Source organism: Haliotis rubra, unplaced genomic scaffold, assembly GCF_003918875.1.
Source record: "Haliotis rubra isolate DU_JTF1 unplaced genomic scaffold, ASM391887v1 Scf486, whole genome shotgun sequence".
Classification (NCBI taxonomy): domain Eukaryota; kingdom Metazoa; phylum Mollusca; class Gastropoda; order Lepetellida; family Haliotidae; genus Haliotis; species Haliotis rubra.
Window position 1 is genome coordinate 770,876 of NW_025767175.1, and position 16,543 is coordinate 787,418.

Here is a 16,543-nt window from a genome sequence, read left to right on the forward strand (position 1 = left end):
GCGATTAACGGGATCGGGTGGTCAGGCTCGCTGACTTGGTTGACACATGTCATCGTATCCCAAATGTATAAATCGATGCTCACGATATGTTAATCACTGGATTGTCACGTCCAGATTTGATTATTTACAGACGACTGCCATATAGCTGGAATATTGCTGAGTGCAGCATTCAACAACAAACCAACCAATTTTATTAAATGCACCAAAACATTTCCACTGAAGATTGTATCATAAACCATTTTGAATTTACCAAATATTGTGACAGTTGATCGTTCATATGGCAAATGCAGTATAACTTTGAAACAGGAAAGTCCAGCCTCTAACTTCTCTGACCACAATGCTATAATCATAACAAGCACTTCAAATTACAGAACACCACTTCTGGTTCATCAACCTACCTTGTCAGTACCACGATAAAACAGCAGTTTTCATGGCTCCAGTAACAGGCTAACACCCTCATGTCAAACTTTGACTTCAGTCCCTTCCTTCTTTACTCATTTTGTGGTAGACTGACTGACTGAGTGAGTTTGGTTTTACGCCGCTTTTAGCAATATTCCAGCAACATCACGGCGGGGAACACCAGAAATGGGCTTCACACATTGTGCACTTGTGGGGATTCGAACCCGGGTCTTCGGCGTGACGAGCCAACGCTTTAACCACTAGGCTACCCCACCGCCCTTTTGTGGTAGAATCAAACCCCCGGATAACGCAAAGTATAAACATAACTTGCTTCAGTTTTGTCACACGGGTGCCTGACTGTGGTTTAATAACAAAGCTACGAGGAATACAAGTTTAACACCTACAGTTGATCATTTTTGTTTGGATAATGCTGTGATTTGAAAATAAGTAGACCTTACCTTGACCTTTCTGACCTCATTTGCCTGGAACTCTGCGGTACAGTTATGATGGATGATTCCAATACCGCCACACAACTGTGGAAGAAAAAGAACTGTATAAGAATAATAGTTAACAACCTATTTCCCCATAACCATGAACGTTTGGGAGAAAAATCCCAGTGGAATATATTCAAAAGATACCATTCCGTTTTCAACATTAAGGGACTGAAGGTGAGGTGAGGTGAGGTGAGGTGAAATTGGGTTTAACGTCGTGCTTGAGAATATTTCGCTCATATGATGACATGCATGTGTGTGTGTGTATGTGTGTGTGCGGCTGCTTGTACTAGCTCAGACTGAAGCTGGTTTTATAGTGCTAGCTCACTGAGATACCATGCCGCAGTGAAGCATGAATACCCCACTCAGACGCATTATACTGACTCCGAGCCGACCAGTCCTTGTTGTACCCATTAATGCGAGCGCCAGGCAGGGACCAACAAGTACCATTTTTTAACGTCTTTTGGTATGACGCGGTCGGGGATCGCACCCACGACCTTCCACTGTCCGGGCTGACGCTCTAACCACTACACCACGGAGGTCTGAAGGATCTCTGTCATTAACAAGTGTATAAATAGGCTATTATTTAATCTCTGATATGCAAATAAGTCTTAGCTTTTTACGGTAAATTGTCACAGAATCTCTCTATTTACAGTCATGGTAAACTGTTGTCAATTAGCATGGCAGTATTTGGACTCAATCTGAGTTTAAGATTCATATAGTCAGCCACCTAACCTGCTCAGCCACTGCGACATTGTGGGTTGGCGATTACCTGGTAGGTGCCTGACTCTGAGGGTGTGGGTTCAAATCCCAGATGGGACTCACCCCAACTAATGTACTAGAATCAGTACTTTACTTAGAAAGTTTAATCCCAAACAGAGCATATGTTACATTTGACCACTTTCTAAATGGCCTCGTGTAATTATACCTTCTACTAATGACATATCTGATCTGTAATGCATGAAAATCAAACTCTGTTAAAAGAGTGAGATAGTAATCTCACCCATGAGTGAGTGAGTATGGTTTTACGCCACTTTAAGCGTTATTCCAGAATTGTCAAGGTACACCAGAAAGGGACTTCACACACTGTACCCACATGTACATGGGGAATCAAACCCATGTCTGGCAAGACAACGAACGCTTTACCCACTAAGCTACCCCACCACCTGGTAAACTTTGACAAAAAGGGAGACCACCTACTGCTAGGCCAATGGCCATCTGGGCTTCAGTGACTGTGTCCATAGGTGAAGACACCAGGGGAGATTTCAGGGTGATCTTACGAGTCAACGCAGATGTCAGGTCCTGAAAAACAAACATATTTTTGTAAAATACTCATATTTAGAAAAACAAAGGAAATAGTCCAAAAATACTTATTGGTATTCAGGTAAAGCATGACTACCTCCCACCCTCAGAATTATGGTGAGGTACTCAGTGGGTGTGTCTCTGCTTGTACTAGTCCAGACTAGTGCCAGTTACATGGGACTAGTCCATGGAAACATGCCACAGTTTTAATATTAATACCCAACTCAGACACACTGTATTGATTTCAAGCTGATAGTACATGTTTTATTCCCTCAAAGGGCAAATGCGTTGAAAACACTCAAAAACATTGTTTGCAAATAATAACCAATAAGGACTTGTTACAAACAACAGCTGATAACCCCTGAGTTTATTCGGCTCTGCTTGTCTTGTTCCACAAGAAAAGTTTCTGCTCTAGTGATGACGTGACGGGAGTAAACTTGTTAACAGGTCATGGGAAATTGGAATGTGCTTGTCTTTATACAACTATGGTATTTGTAATCTGTGCTTTCATACACACTGGTATCGAATCCATTCAAAGTGACAATTAGTACTTCACACATGCTTAAGAAAACGCACAAGTTTTTCCATCAATTTCCCAATAAGAATCATGACTGAAGCAAGTTTATTCACCTCTCTACTTGGGTTGTCAGCTTTGCTGTGTCAACCTCTATTGTTTGACAAGTAAATTGTGACACGTCACACTCGGAAATAATTCCATGCATGTTTAAAATCACCCACAACTGTTGACAGACAGGAACTAATGCTGACGGCCAGGCAGGGTAACAAAAAGTACCATTCAAAACAACTTTTGGTATCACACTGACAGATCAAACCACCAGCCTTCCTTTTGGATGGCAGATAGTCTATCAACAGTTGCAGGAGTATACAAGGTTTGTTCCTATAGTATTTGAATTGAGGAACCTCTTAAGCTTGACCCCATGACACACCTAACGCAAGAACCCAGTGACATCCATGCTTAATTTCAGCCACAAGCTACAGTTCAAATGATGATAGTTCAAAAAAAAATTTCAAGCCGAAATCCAAATCTCTAAAAACTCCCATGTGAAAGTAGTCAAGTAAAAAACATACCATCTCAATAGTCGGAAGAGCAACAACTTCAAACAACTCCATGTCTACCCGAGGAAATGCCATGTGAGCTTGATGGCAGATATGAGAAATCCTGTCCCCACAGATCATCAGCCGGGACTAGCAATCAATTATCCCACAGAGAGATTGTCATATTGATTGTTACGTCCATTGCTACTAAATCTGGTCTAAGGCACGATCATCATCATTTGAGTGAAGCTGTTCACCTAAGTTTCAGAAACGTTGTACATTCTATAAATCTGTGAACTGTGACATTCTGCTATTTCATCATGGAATGCAGTAAAGCCTTACCCATTTTAGGTTAACATCTAACAGACCAGTAACAGAACTTAGCCTAAAATAGAAATAACGGGGCCCAGAATTCCTTGTGTTGGAATGGTATTGTTAAATACACAATGGGTTGAAATAAGATCCAATGCATTAAAGGCATTTTTACAACATTTTGTTTTTAATAAAATATGACTATTGTGTTATGTGAAACCTGTGATAAATTTACTTTATACTGGTCAGATTACATAAAAATAATGAACATATATAAATATACAATAATTGATTTTCATTCGGTCGGCTTACTCAAATCTCAAAAGGCACACCTTAATATCCATGAGAGCTCTATGGCACATTTGAAAATAAATACATTTTGTCCTTGAACAATGTTTGCAACTGACATTTTTGTTTCTTTTTATAGGTAAACAGTAAGTTTTGCAACACTAAGATTAAAGAAGGGGAGACATGGGACCATTTACCTTTAGGTGAAGGGACATCAACTAACATAGGGAGTCCGTCAACCAAGGACAACAAATTATAATTTATGGCTGACAAAGAATTTGATTTATGGGACACCAAATTAATGTGCAGAAATGTGTTATGCAAACATGAGTAAGAATACCATTTGAAGCAGATGACAGAAGACAAAAATAAAGATATCCCACCTTGATCCATTTCATTCAGAAAATATAAACATACAGGGAATTGTCTGCTACATCATAAATTTCAGATACAAAATTGCAGTTGGTATGTAACATCTGGTATGCATTAATTACATGGGCAAACTTAACAATATTCATGCCAAACACTAGATTAACTGTGTACACACTAGAATAATTTTGCTCTATCACTGAACTTGGTGTATATTATTTCCCTAAAGCTAGATAATCATGATAAGTCCAGACCAATTTTATTTCTTGTTTTACGGATTTTTGTCCTTTTCAATGCTAAAAGTATTTTACTTTTGGCAATTTATGAAGTGTCCATGGGGGAACATACAATCTAAAAATAATTTTCTTGTAAGTTTACATTTCTGGCCAATAGAAACATTAGGATTTGATTTTTTTAAGGGGAAAATTAATTTTATTTTTTTCTTGTTCTTGAAAAGATACGACCGGCGGATCCGTAAAACAAGAAATAAAATCGGTCTGGCCTAAGTTATTTTGCTTTATTTTTAGTGAGATTGATGATACTTTTCTATTCATGTATATCAAATGTATTTTGTGAATCATTCAGTGTCAGTGTGATAAAATGTTCAGCATTTCCTATTTGTGGATAAATATTGTCATACTACATACATGTATAGGCAGATAGTTGCTCATCCAAGTCATGAAGATGCCCAACTCAGTAACAGCAGATGTGGTGATGCTTAACGATTTATACATGCATGCTCTTTTTACATCCAAAAGATCACTCTTGTAACCATGCCAACAATTAGACTGTTTATAATCCCCTCATACAACGTGACTCATAACATTTCAACGTTGTATTAGGTATTTTGTATGCTATTTTGAGTTAGTCAGCGACTAGTGAACATCTAGAGGGCAAGTATTTAACAAAGATCTATTAATTTTCTAGAACCACGAGCTGTGAGCAACTAGGATATGACCAAGGGTATTCATCCACTCTTATGAAAAGATCAATTCATGCAACACCACTTCACAATCTTTGTCAGTTGACCTGACCTATCTCATATCAACATGACCCATGAAGATCCATGGTCTTCAGCAACCCAAGCTTGTTATAAAAGACATCTATTCTTGTTGTAGGCAATCAGACGATGAGGTTCATTGATTCGGTTGACGCAGGGTATAAAACAATTTCAGCCAGACATCAGGGCTGGTTGGATGTAAAACTTGTCAGCCCTGACCAAAACTTACCTGCCTACTAAAAATACTAATTTACTTAGCATAACTAAATTAAAACTTGTAAAATATTGAAAAAACTAATGCCAATGCAAGAAAGGAATTCACCGTTTATTTCAGATTTGTGAGTGAATTAATAATAATTTATTATCCTGAAATATGATGAATATCAGCGATGGAAATAACTTTAAAATTGCTAGTGTACTCCGGTACAGTGGCACATGTAAAATCACTTGCCCTGATAATTTTTCCACTATACCGGCCATTTTCTTGATTTTTTAAATAAACAACATAATTAACATAGGAATATCAACTGGACACCGGTACACTGTGATATACAAATTTGCTTGCCCAACAGAAAAAAACACTGGACTCGGGGGTCGGGCAATGGGTTATTTCCACCCCTGAATATATACATAAACATGTCTAAATTTTAACCCAACCGTCATGCAGGTGAATTTGAGAATCTGGCAGTCTGTGTTGAAAACACGGTGGTCGGGCAGGCAGGTATTTCTAACGCTGGTTGATGCCTGTCGCTGTATACCAATCAAGTGGATCAACGCTCATGATATCAATCACTGGATTGTCAAGAATATTGCTGCACAGTGCATTAGCAACAAAAAACATGTAGAGGCCTAATTGCGCATTTCCTGCTATTGAGGTCATGAAAGTTATATCACATGTCAAGCAAAAAATCCTTTCCTAATCACTAAACATGCTTAATGAGATAATTTTTTAAATTTTCAGAGCAAGGAACATAATTTAATCAAGTGTATTCATACTCTGTGATCTGTTAATTTCGAGATGCAACAAATTCTAAATGTAAAACCCTTATATTCTTTCTGTATCTCTGACTGGTTTGTCACTTTTGTAGATCTGTAACCTTTTTGTATGTTTTGTTGAAAATTGATATGAACCCTTTGTAATTCAAACTATTTGAAAACAGCAGTAGAAATTAATTTTTTAAGTGGAAAATGAAATTTTTAAAGTAAAATTGATATTTTATACTTATCCTGACTCATGATCTTTGCTTATCTCCCTCTTCTATGCGAATGTTAGTGGAACACTTGAATCCTTTGTAGTTCCCTCAAGCGGACGTAAAAGTACACTCACCCACGAGTTACCTCCCTTTTCATGAGTCAGGATAAGGAAAAATCATATTTTCACTCAGAGCTAGTAGCTAATGACTAAGCACTGCTTGAACTATCTGTTATATTCAGTTCATATATTTAGAAAAATTGAAATATTGAGCCATCAGTTAATGAAGACTACCATCACTGAATTTGCACTTGCCTTCAGCACAATTTTGTAGTCACGGTCTAGTGGACAAGCATGATTTTTAAAGACGTGGTCAGTTTGATTGCATTAAACTATATTTTACTTATCATGAGAAATCCATACTATGCAGAATTTCTATGATTCAGTAATTCTGTCAATTTCAACATACCCACTAACATAAGTTGAAATTGAGAGAAATACTGAATCATATTTCCATGTACCAAATTTGATGAGAACATCAATAACAGTGAAGACTTTTTATTGTGACAAAAAAGAAGTGATGCAAATGTTCCAAGGTTATCTTAATCAAGTTAATTAAAAGCTTGCACTATTTCACCAGGAGATATTGATTGTCAGCCTCCTCGCGACACCTACTTTCCCGAAGACTCATTACAACTGGAGGTGAATCGTCTACTTACCACATCGTTAGCCGAGAAGTCTATGAAGCCTGGTAGAATTAGGAAATCACTGAAATTACAAGAAAATTGTCATCATTTATAAACACCAAGGTTATAAGCTATTAGAAGGTTAGTTGGGTTTTATGCCAATTAATGTATTGCATTTTTGCTGCATGATAAAAGCAATATTCCAACAATATCATTAGAACACAAGGAATGGGCTTTACTCAGAGGTTCTATGTGGGGAATTGAACCTGGGTCTTCGGTGTGACAAGTAAATGCTTTAACCACAAGGCTACCCTACTGCCCTGACCTGAAACAGATCTATACAGGACCATAACTTGACTTTGATTTGTCCGCAACATGGGAATTTAAACAAAATGTAATTAATAAATATCTATATTTTCTAAAAAACCCACAAACCAATACATATATAACTATTCGCCACTATATAACTTTGTTTTTCAGGAACTTGGGGATCAAAGTAAATTTCTAAATCATAAAAAATGTACTTGATCATCGGTATTCCTGGGAAGCCAGTAATAACATGACTGGAGACATCAGAAATAGGCTTCACATATTGTACCTATATCGGGAATCGTAACAAGTGAAGGTGAGGTGAAGTGGGGTTTAATGTCGTTCTTAAGAATATTTTGCTCACGATGTGAAAGCGTGTGTATGTGTGGCTGCTTGTACTAGCCCAGACATAATCTGGTTTTATAGTGCTAGCTCACTGAAATACCATGCCGCAGTTAAGCATGAATACCCAACTCAGACACATTATACTGACTCCGAGCCGACCAGTCCTTGTTGTACCCATTAATGCCAAGTGCCAGGCAGGGACCAAAAAGTACCATATTTTAACGTCTTTTGGTATGACGCGGCCGGAGATTGAACCCTAAACCTTCCGCTCTCTGGGCGGACGCTCCAACCACTGAACAACGGAGGCGGTCGTAACAAGTGAAAGCTGTAATCAGTAGGATAACCCACGAAAAACATTATGTACCAAAGCCTATTCGTCTCCACTCGCTGCCATCTTTGATGATTTGTATGCCGTTTCGGGATGCTATGACTGCCGTGTTGGGATGCTATTAATGCCGTTTTGTGCGCTCGGCAACCGTTCTCGCTCGCTCTTGTAGCTGATACGCGAGTTTTGTTTCCATTTCAAACGACTAGTCTTCCATTACAGATGTATTGTTTTGGTTTTAGAGGATATTGTTGCAGTTTTGGTGATTTCTGTTCTGTTTTGGTGTATATGAGATCAGTTTTGATGACTTGTTCACCGTTTGTATGGTAGGCCTGGGGTTATGTTACATCAGAGCTTGTGGTGATGCAGGCCATTAGCACTTAAGGGAAACCCAGTGTATGGTGCTCAATCAGTCAACTTTATTTCCATAAGTTTACAAATACATGCAAAACATTATGGAGGTATTTTTCAAAAATATCTCACATTTGAGACAATGGCTTGAAACAGATCCAGCAATTACGTATGGATAAACTAATCATGTCACATTGACAGACATTATAATGGAAAGAAATTTACATAGATTTTGTAATAGCTTTAAATTATGAGTTTCAAATAGGGCTGACATTTTATAATAGTTAGGACTGTTTACAAAATAATTCTTTAAATACGTATTTCCGGAAGCACTAAATTAAGTACATTGAAATAAACAATGAAATTCATCTCCGATTTGGGAGGGATATGATGGACAATTGAATATCGTTTATTTGAGGGAATATTTTCCAGTGACCTGTTTCAATAGGTAATTTATGTTTGGCGATTTTAAATTTGAATAAAATATTACAGTGCTTTGTTCCTAAATTTACGCATGTGACGTTAGATATTAACTCACTCACTCCTAAATTTACGTCCCAGTAAAGAATTATTATAATTAGATTTCATACATTCATAGATAACAGCTTTAGAGGAAGATGGGGTTGTTAAGCAATTGAAGCAATTGATCTGAAATCGTGACAGACCTTAAAATATAATCAGTGGTACATCGTAAGCTATTACACATTTATGAATGTTATTTGTTAATGAATTGGTAACAGTTAATTGGTCAGTATTCATCTCTTCTAATCCCTGGCTTGCTTTTCTGCTGGTCTGTCTGCCGGCTCCCCTTATCCTGCCTGGTTTTAAGGGCAGATGAACGACGAACAATCTGTTTAGCTCAGCAGTTCTCATGGACATGCGACTAACAACCTGTTTAGCTCAGCAGTTTTCATGCACATAATCTGCTTAGCTGGTCATATTTTGACAAGCTTGACATATCTGACAAGTGTACATGATAAATAGTGTTACACATGTTAATCCATGCTAAATGGCCAAATCTTCATTCTGTTCATAACCAGTAGACTTTTTCATTGTGGTTGGTTGGTTGGTTGTTGTTTAAACCACACTTAGCAATATTCCAGCTATATGGCGGCGGTCTGTAAATAATCAAGTCTGCATCAGACAATCCAGTGATCAATAGTATGAGCATTGATCTACGCAATCAGGATACGATGACATGTGTCAACCAAGTCAGTGAGCCTGACGACCCGATCCCATTAATCACCTCATACAAGAAGAAGAAGAAGAAGAAGAAGTTTTATTCAGTAGTATTTGGGCCATAAGGCCTATAATACAGTTGACCGATACAATATAAATTTCACGTGATCATAAACATTTTACTTTCATATAGATCATTTTTTGAATATTTCATGGAGGTAGATCGCTGTTAGCTGCTGTACATTATTGATTTGTGACATGAAAATTGCCTGAATGGTTAGTGGGCCTGTGTAGACTGATCGTGGCTTCTGTAGATATAGAGTTCTGGCTTGATTATACTTGTCACAAACAAAAATATATGTGGTTCTCATCTTCATTAAGGTTATAATTACAATGTTCACTAGTGTTGGGAATTGGTTAAAATCTAATAATTGATGATTGGTCCATTACAACCGATCAATCATCGAAAATAATTGGTTAGCGTTATTTATCAAATGTACCTGTTATTTGTGTTAATGCACACAAAAATAAAGAAAAAAATATGTAGTAATTTGGGTGTTTTTTGCAAACTGCATAAAGTCCATTTGCAAATTTTGCATATTTAAATGATGATTAGTATGTTAGGAACACATATTTCCTGGATTCTTTAAGATAAATTCAATCATAACTTGGAACGAGCTTGTACATGTAGTGCTTATGAAATGTAAAGTTAATGATACAGACAAAACCAGCCTTGTGAAAAATATTGCTAATGCAAACAAGTGTTCAAAGATTGGTCGTGTTCGATTATGAGAAAACATGTTCGATTGCTTGGTCGTTTAGTCACTGCGACCAATCTTTGATTATTTCAATTAATCGGACCACCACTAATGTTCACAGATGGGGTTGATCGTCGTTGGATCTTTATTGGTTCTTAGCTTGTTTATCTTGAAGTTTGTTAGGGAAGCTCTAAATTTGAAGTAAACTCTTATTAGCTGTTTGTTCCTGATATTCGTGATGTATGATTCCCTTTCCAGAGAAAACTTGAATGAAGCATAGTGGGTAAGGAAACTTGAACTGTTTATCTCATGATGCCAGTTTTGGAGTGATAGATCTTTGAGGCGCCGTTTAAAACATGATAAGAAATAGTTTACATCTCCGACATCCCGTGCGATCCATACATGTGCGAATCCTATCTTGAACAATGTTTCTCGATTATCAGAATTTTCCAGTTTCTTTTTCCTACATTGTCGAGTGATTTAAGCATTCGGTAACACTGGTGTGCGGGCAAATCATACGACAAGCATGGCAACTGAAGACCAATTCTAACCTGGATCTTCACTGGGTTTTTTCTTTGTGACACACAAACATACGAATTGTAACATGTTGATAATTGTGTACATTCTCCAACTTTTAATGGGGTTAATAAATGTGTAAATTATTTAACTTTTAAGTGAATGCCCTCAAAATGAGAGTGTTCACACTTTGAGTTTGAATATTTCTTCAAATAGAAATGACACTGATTCAGTCTCAGATTATGTTTCATTCAGACTTCATAACTGAATTCAGTGTATAGATTTTAAGATTTAATATTTTATAGATTTTTAGGACAGGACAGCTAGGTGTGCAAGAAAGGATGGAGACGGCACAGCACAGGCTAACGAATCAATAACTTGGTGGGCACTTGTGCATGTGCTTCTCTAACATCTGGCTGTCCCTTTCTCTGCACTCCTCCCTCCTAACAAAATAGTGAACTGTGTCAAAATTTTAATGATAGTTTCTTAAAGAACTTTTTTGGTGGAGTCCGGAAAATTTTCAAATATAAGAAAGCTGTTGGGTATTAGCAAATGATAAACATGTGTACTATTTATATTTATGTGGCAATTTTGTACAATGATAAAATTTGCATTTCATCGGTCCGTTTCTGACTCAAACGGACTGTACAGTGTAAGTGACATGACTTTAGAGTTCAAAGAACAAAACTGTAGTATATCCCCCTGTTGCCAACGTACTGTACTTTTAAAAAAGGTGTTTTGTGTTCGGCATGAGATCCATCTATGCAGAAAACATTTGTTGAAAAGAACAGTAATTGGATGTGTTCGACCTGAACCAGGATATAAACACAACACAAATAATCAAAATGTTTGTGCTATCGCAACGAGCAAATAAACAAGGAGTGCCAGGTAGGGTTTCAAGAGCATTGTCATGAGTGAGTCACGTCGATTCCAATTATTTTTAGAACCAGGTGTTTACGTCGACGAGGAAATATTTCACTGAACTGATTCGTGTACGGTTGGAAAAATTGAATTTATCCTCTAATCATAAATACACTGTTTACGAGTATTCTAAACAATACAAGCGTCGTAGTGGTCATATTGTTTACATTCAGAACTAGAAATTTCCACATGTCCAGATAGCTGAGATAGGGCCCACGTGTCTACCACGTTACGATCATTGACTATATGTCTACTTACTTGTAAGTCATTCCATCGCCGCCGCCAAAGAGTTGAGCACCCGTCAGACCATCGTCGGGGATGTAACCGGTTCCCCCTGTGATTAGGTAATCGGCCATACTGAAAATAAAATGGAAGGATGAACTACGAAGTCCAAACAGTACGGGATTGGATCAATGGCGGGAATAACCTCGTTACAGTGAAGGTCAAGGCCAACAGTCGTGAACTTCTAAAAATAGACACATTCTCGAGCGGGGATTCCCTGCTGGACAAAACACTTTCAAACATAATGTGGCTTAAAATGACCGATATTTGAATTAAAGCAATTGATTAAGTGTGCCATTGAACTGTCAGTACATTAACAGACGGTGAAAAGCATCGAACTAAATAACATTTGACAGATGGAGATGCAGGATTATTTATGACGTAATTTGTTAATAAGTTTGTTGTGCGGAATTCGAAAGGCAGGCAGTCGTAAACAAGTTGATCACGTTTTCTGAACTCTGCCATTTAGTCCCACAGATACAGTTATCTGTTTAATACACGCACACACCCAAAAATATGACATTAAATTTTTTTATAAAGTACAAAACAACTAAAAGCAAATCAAATTAGAGCATTGAGCGATGCTGTATTTCAGGAATTAGACAAAGATTTAGTGAGTGAGTTTAGTTTTACTCCACACGCTATATTATGGCGGCGTTCTGCAAATAAGCGAGTCTGGACCAGACAATCCAGTGACCAACAGCATGAGCATCGATCTACGCAATTGGGATACAGTGACATGACAAAGTTTTAGACATGCCAAATCATTCTAGACTTGAGTTTGGTCGCAAGACCATCTGTACCCACGGCGATTCGAAAATGGTTAACTCAAACCAAAATATTCGTTCGTGATATTCGTTTCTGTTTGGGAGAATTCGTATGTGGTAACATGTGTTATATGTGGATTAAATCATTATCACATTCGTAAAGGCATTCTGTCCTATTTCTTTTGGTAATATTTCGATTGAATAAATTGAGTTAACTCATTTTGGCCGAGTAGGTTTGAAAGTCGAACGGGGTAACACGATTTTTTTCACATTCGATGATTGAACTATTCTTGTGTTAAATGTAACACTAAACAAAGTCCTTAACGAGACGGACATCCGTTGTGAACATGCCTTATGGGAAGCGGCTGAAATTACTAAAAAAAAATTATACACGGATTTTCCGGATTATAATCTATAGAATCTGGGTCGCCACGATATCCACAGTGTAAAATATCATTTCCGGGTCATTGCATATCATAGGTCACTGATGTTGTTCAGGATACAAACACTATCTTTTCATTGGGCACGGATCCGGTTTTCCGGGGGTTCGAGTCCTCGCGTTGTTTAGGTACGAGTGTGTACGAGTTGTCCAATATTTGGGTACCCGTCCACCAATAAAGTCTTGGTGTACGCGTCATCCACCAATAAAGTCTTGGTACGATTTTGCTTGAGTACGCATCATTCAGCTCCCCTTGTACCCGATGAAGATCCGGGTTAGAACAGGTCTTCAGCAACCCATTCTTGTCGTAAGAGGCGACTAACGGGATCACGTGGTCAGGTTCGCTGACTGGGTTGACACATGTCATCGTATCCCAACTGCGTATATCGATGCCTATGCCACAGGGTTGTCGGTCCAGACTCCCGATTATTTACGGACCGCCGCCATAATAGTTGGAATATTGTTGAGTGCGGCGTTAAACAACAAACAAACAACCAGTTCCCCTCTGAGTTGGTTTCATTTCATTCCCTTGGGTCTGGGGGACACCAGAAATGGGCTTCACACACTGTACCCATATTGGGACGAACCGGATATTCGACGTGACGAGCTTACGCTTAAAGGGGAAGTGTACACGATAAAATCACATTTATTCTTCTGTGAAACAAAGTGAGATATTTTAAATATTTAACATCAATGTTTGAAGTTATACACTCATTTTTCTTACAATGAAAGTATAACCCTCAAAATACTAGTAAGTGCTGAAATGTTATGCCATTATGCGGCCCTTGTTTGTCGAGCTAAACAGGCCAGAGTTACCGCCCTTTGATTATGACGTAATTGGTGCCACTTGAATTTAGACTGACATCATGAGCATCGATCCACGTAGTTGGGCTACGATGACATGTCTCAACCAAGTCAGGGAGACTGACCACCCGATCCCGTTAGTCGCATAGGTTGCTTTAGACCAGTTCTAAACCAGATCTTCACGGGTCTTACCTTAAGGAGTGAGTGAGTGAACGAGTATGGTTTTACGCCGCTTTTAGCAGTATTCCAGCGATATCACGGCAGGGGACACCGGAAATGGGCTTCACACATTGTACCCATGGTGGGAATCGAACCCGGGTGTTCAACGTGACGAACGGACGCTTTAAATAACCATTAGGCTACCCCACCGCCCCTTACATTAAGGGGGAACAATGGAAAGTTCAATAATTGTTTCAAAGTGACCCTATGTTGAAAAATTCTTTAATTTCAAAGAAACAAAAGGTTTAACATTTTGGTATTTTATAAGTTAAGAAACAATACCATTTGCACGAACACAACATACATAAAAATGTATACATTAGTATTTTCCCCAAGAATAGATTTTGACTCGCTCATTGGCCCTAGGATGTAAGGATTAATATACCAGCTAATACCGACTTAACTTATACGGACATGCGCATACGTTGCTCTGGGGTTCGTTAAGTTAGGATTGAATTCGCATGTCTGTCTGGGTCGGAAGTCGGATAAAGAACAAGGAGCCAGAATTAATTAATGTTTATGCTTAGTTGCACTGATATTATAAGACCGGTTTAACGTGTACCTATTTGAAGTTGCTGTAGACACGCGTTTGAAGAGGCTCGAACGCCCGAAACGTGGTGGGATTAACGTTTGCAATCAGACAGTATCGACCGGTGTTATATTATCACGTGACCTCAGAATACTGACTGATTGACTGAGTATGGGTTTAAGCCGCTTTTAGCAATATTCCAGTAACATGGCGACAGGGGGCACCAGATAAGGGCTTCACACGTGTTCAACATGTGGGGAATCGAACCTGGGTCTTTGGCGTGGCGAGTGAACGCTTTAATTACTAGGCTACCCCACCGCCCCTCACATCAGATTAGACAGACTAACTCTCTGAATATATACAATTTTGATAGTAACAAACAAACCCATTAAATTGAAAAGGAGCCCCAAGGAGACCAGAGATTCAGAACCTGAGGGAATTTAGACTTGCTTTATTTAGGGCTTTAGCACTGCAGAGAGGGTGAGGCAGTAGGGGACATACTACAGACTACATAATAGACTGTGGCCACGTGCATCTTCATCGTGCAAGAAGTTCAAGTGTGAGACGGTATCACACATGAAAAACAAACTGATTTGGTTATTTTGAATTGCCATTTGTCTGGCTAACGGTATTTTCACGAAATCTGCGTCCTATTGTCGTTTTATTCCGATTCCCAAGAATGATCTTCACCGGCCCCAGTTCGTGGTGAAAGTCTCCTGACTAGGGCTGAGTATTGCAGAGAATTTTCTTATTGCGATATATTGCGATGCGAAAGCACATATTGCGATATGTATTGCAATATATTGGAAGAAGTATTTTTAAACATAAAACTACTTATGATCGAGTTAATGCTTGGTTTATAAAGCAAAAACACAACAAAATAAGTATGCTTGATTAACCTTTAACAACAACCTTTAATCATGACAAAATAAAAATGTAAATAATATTTGGCACAAATGAAACAAGGAAATATCCGAATATTTCCGAGTGTTACGAAGTTTTCCAAATGCAAGTCGAAATACCGGTTTCTGATCAGCGTATCGCAATACATATCGTTTTCATGTCTGAACCGGTAAATACCCGTAAACCGGTTATATTGCGCAGCCCTACTCCTGACAAGTCCCAACTGGAGCATGTGAGGGATATCTAGGGGCGGAGTGTGGACGCCAGAGACCCAACACCCGCCAACATGGCCCAGCTTGGAGTTGCTATTCATGCGGAATGAGTGAGTGAGTGAGTGAGTGACTTCAGTTTTACGCCGCACTCAGCAATATTCCAGTTATATCATGCGGAATGAGCATCAATACGCAAGTTAATAGATCGTATGCCATTGACGTGTTACCGTGAAGATATTGGTTAGAACTGGTCTCCAGCAACCCATGCTTGTCGTAAGAGGCGACTAACGGGATCGGGTGGTTAGGCTCGATAGGCTGGTTGACACAAGTCATCGTATCCCAGTTGCTCATCCTGTTGATCACTGGATTGTCTGGTCCAGACTCGATTATTTACAGACCGCCACCACATAGCTGGAATATTACAAAGTGCGGCGTGTTTAGCCATGTTCCAGCAATGTGAGCTTCACACATTGTACCCATGTTGGGAATCGAACCCGGGCGTAGGCTTTATCCACTAGGTTACCCCACCGCCCAGACATGTACTATTTATAGACATTTATCGTCATTACATCTTCAGTATAATTTCACC

The 16,543-nt window shown here is 38.6% G+C and overlaps 1 protein-coding gene across 2 annotated transcripts in view; it reads right to left on the bottom strand.

The window, feature by feature from the left end:
• The window catches only part of LOC124291205 (inosine-5'-monophosphate dehydrogenase 1-like), a 50,318-nt gene that overhangs the window by 26,448 nt on the left and 7,327 nt on the right, over window positions 1–16,543 (bottom strand). For both annotated transcript variants that reach the window (XR_006902164.1, XM_046728141.1), the window contains exons 2-5: window positions 12,058–12,156; window positions 7,129–7,177; window positions 2,091–2,192; window positions 858–932 (exon numbers count right to left, since the gene is read on the bottom strand). Coding sequence is in view for 1 of the 2 variants with exons in the window: in XM_046728141.1 (XP_046584097.1) it covers window positions 858–932; window positions 2,091–2,192; window positions 7,129–7,177; window positions 12,058–12,156 (325 nt within the window). In the remaining variant the exon portion in view is untranslated. The remainder of the gene's footprint in view (window positions 1–857; window positions 933–2,090; window positions 2,193–7,128; window positions 7,178–12,057; window positions 12,157–16,543) is intronic.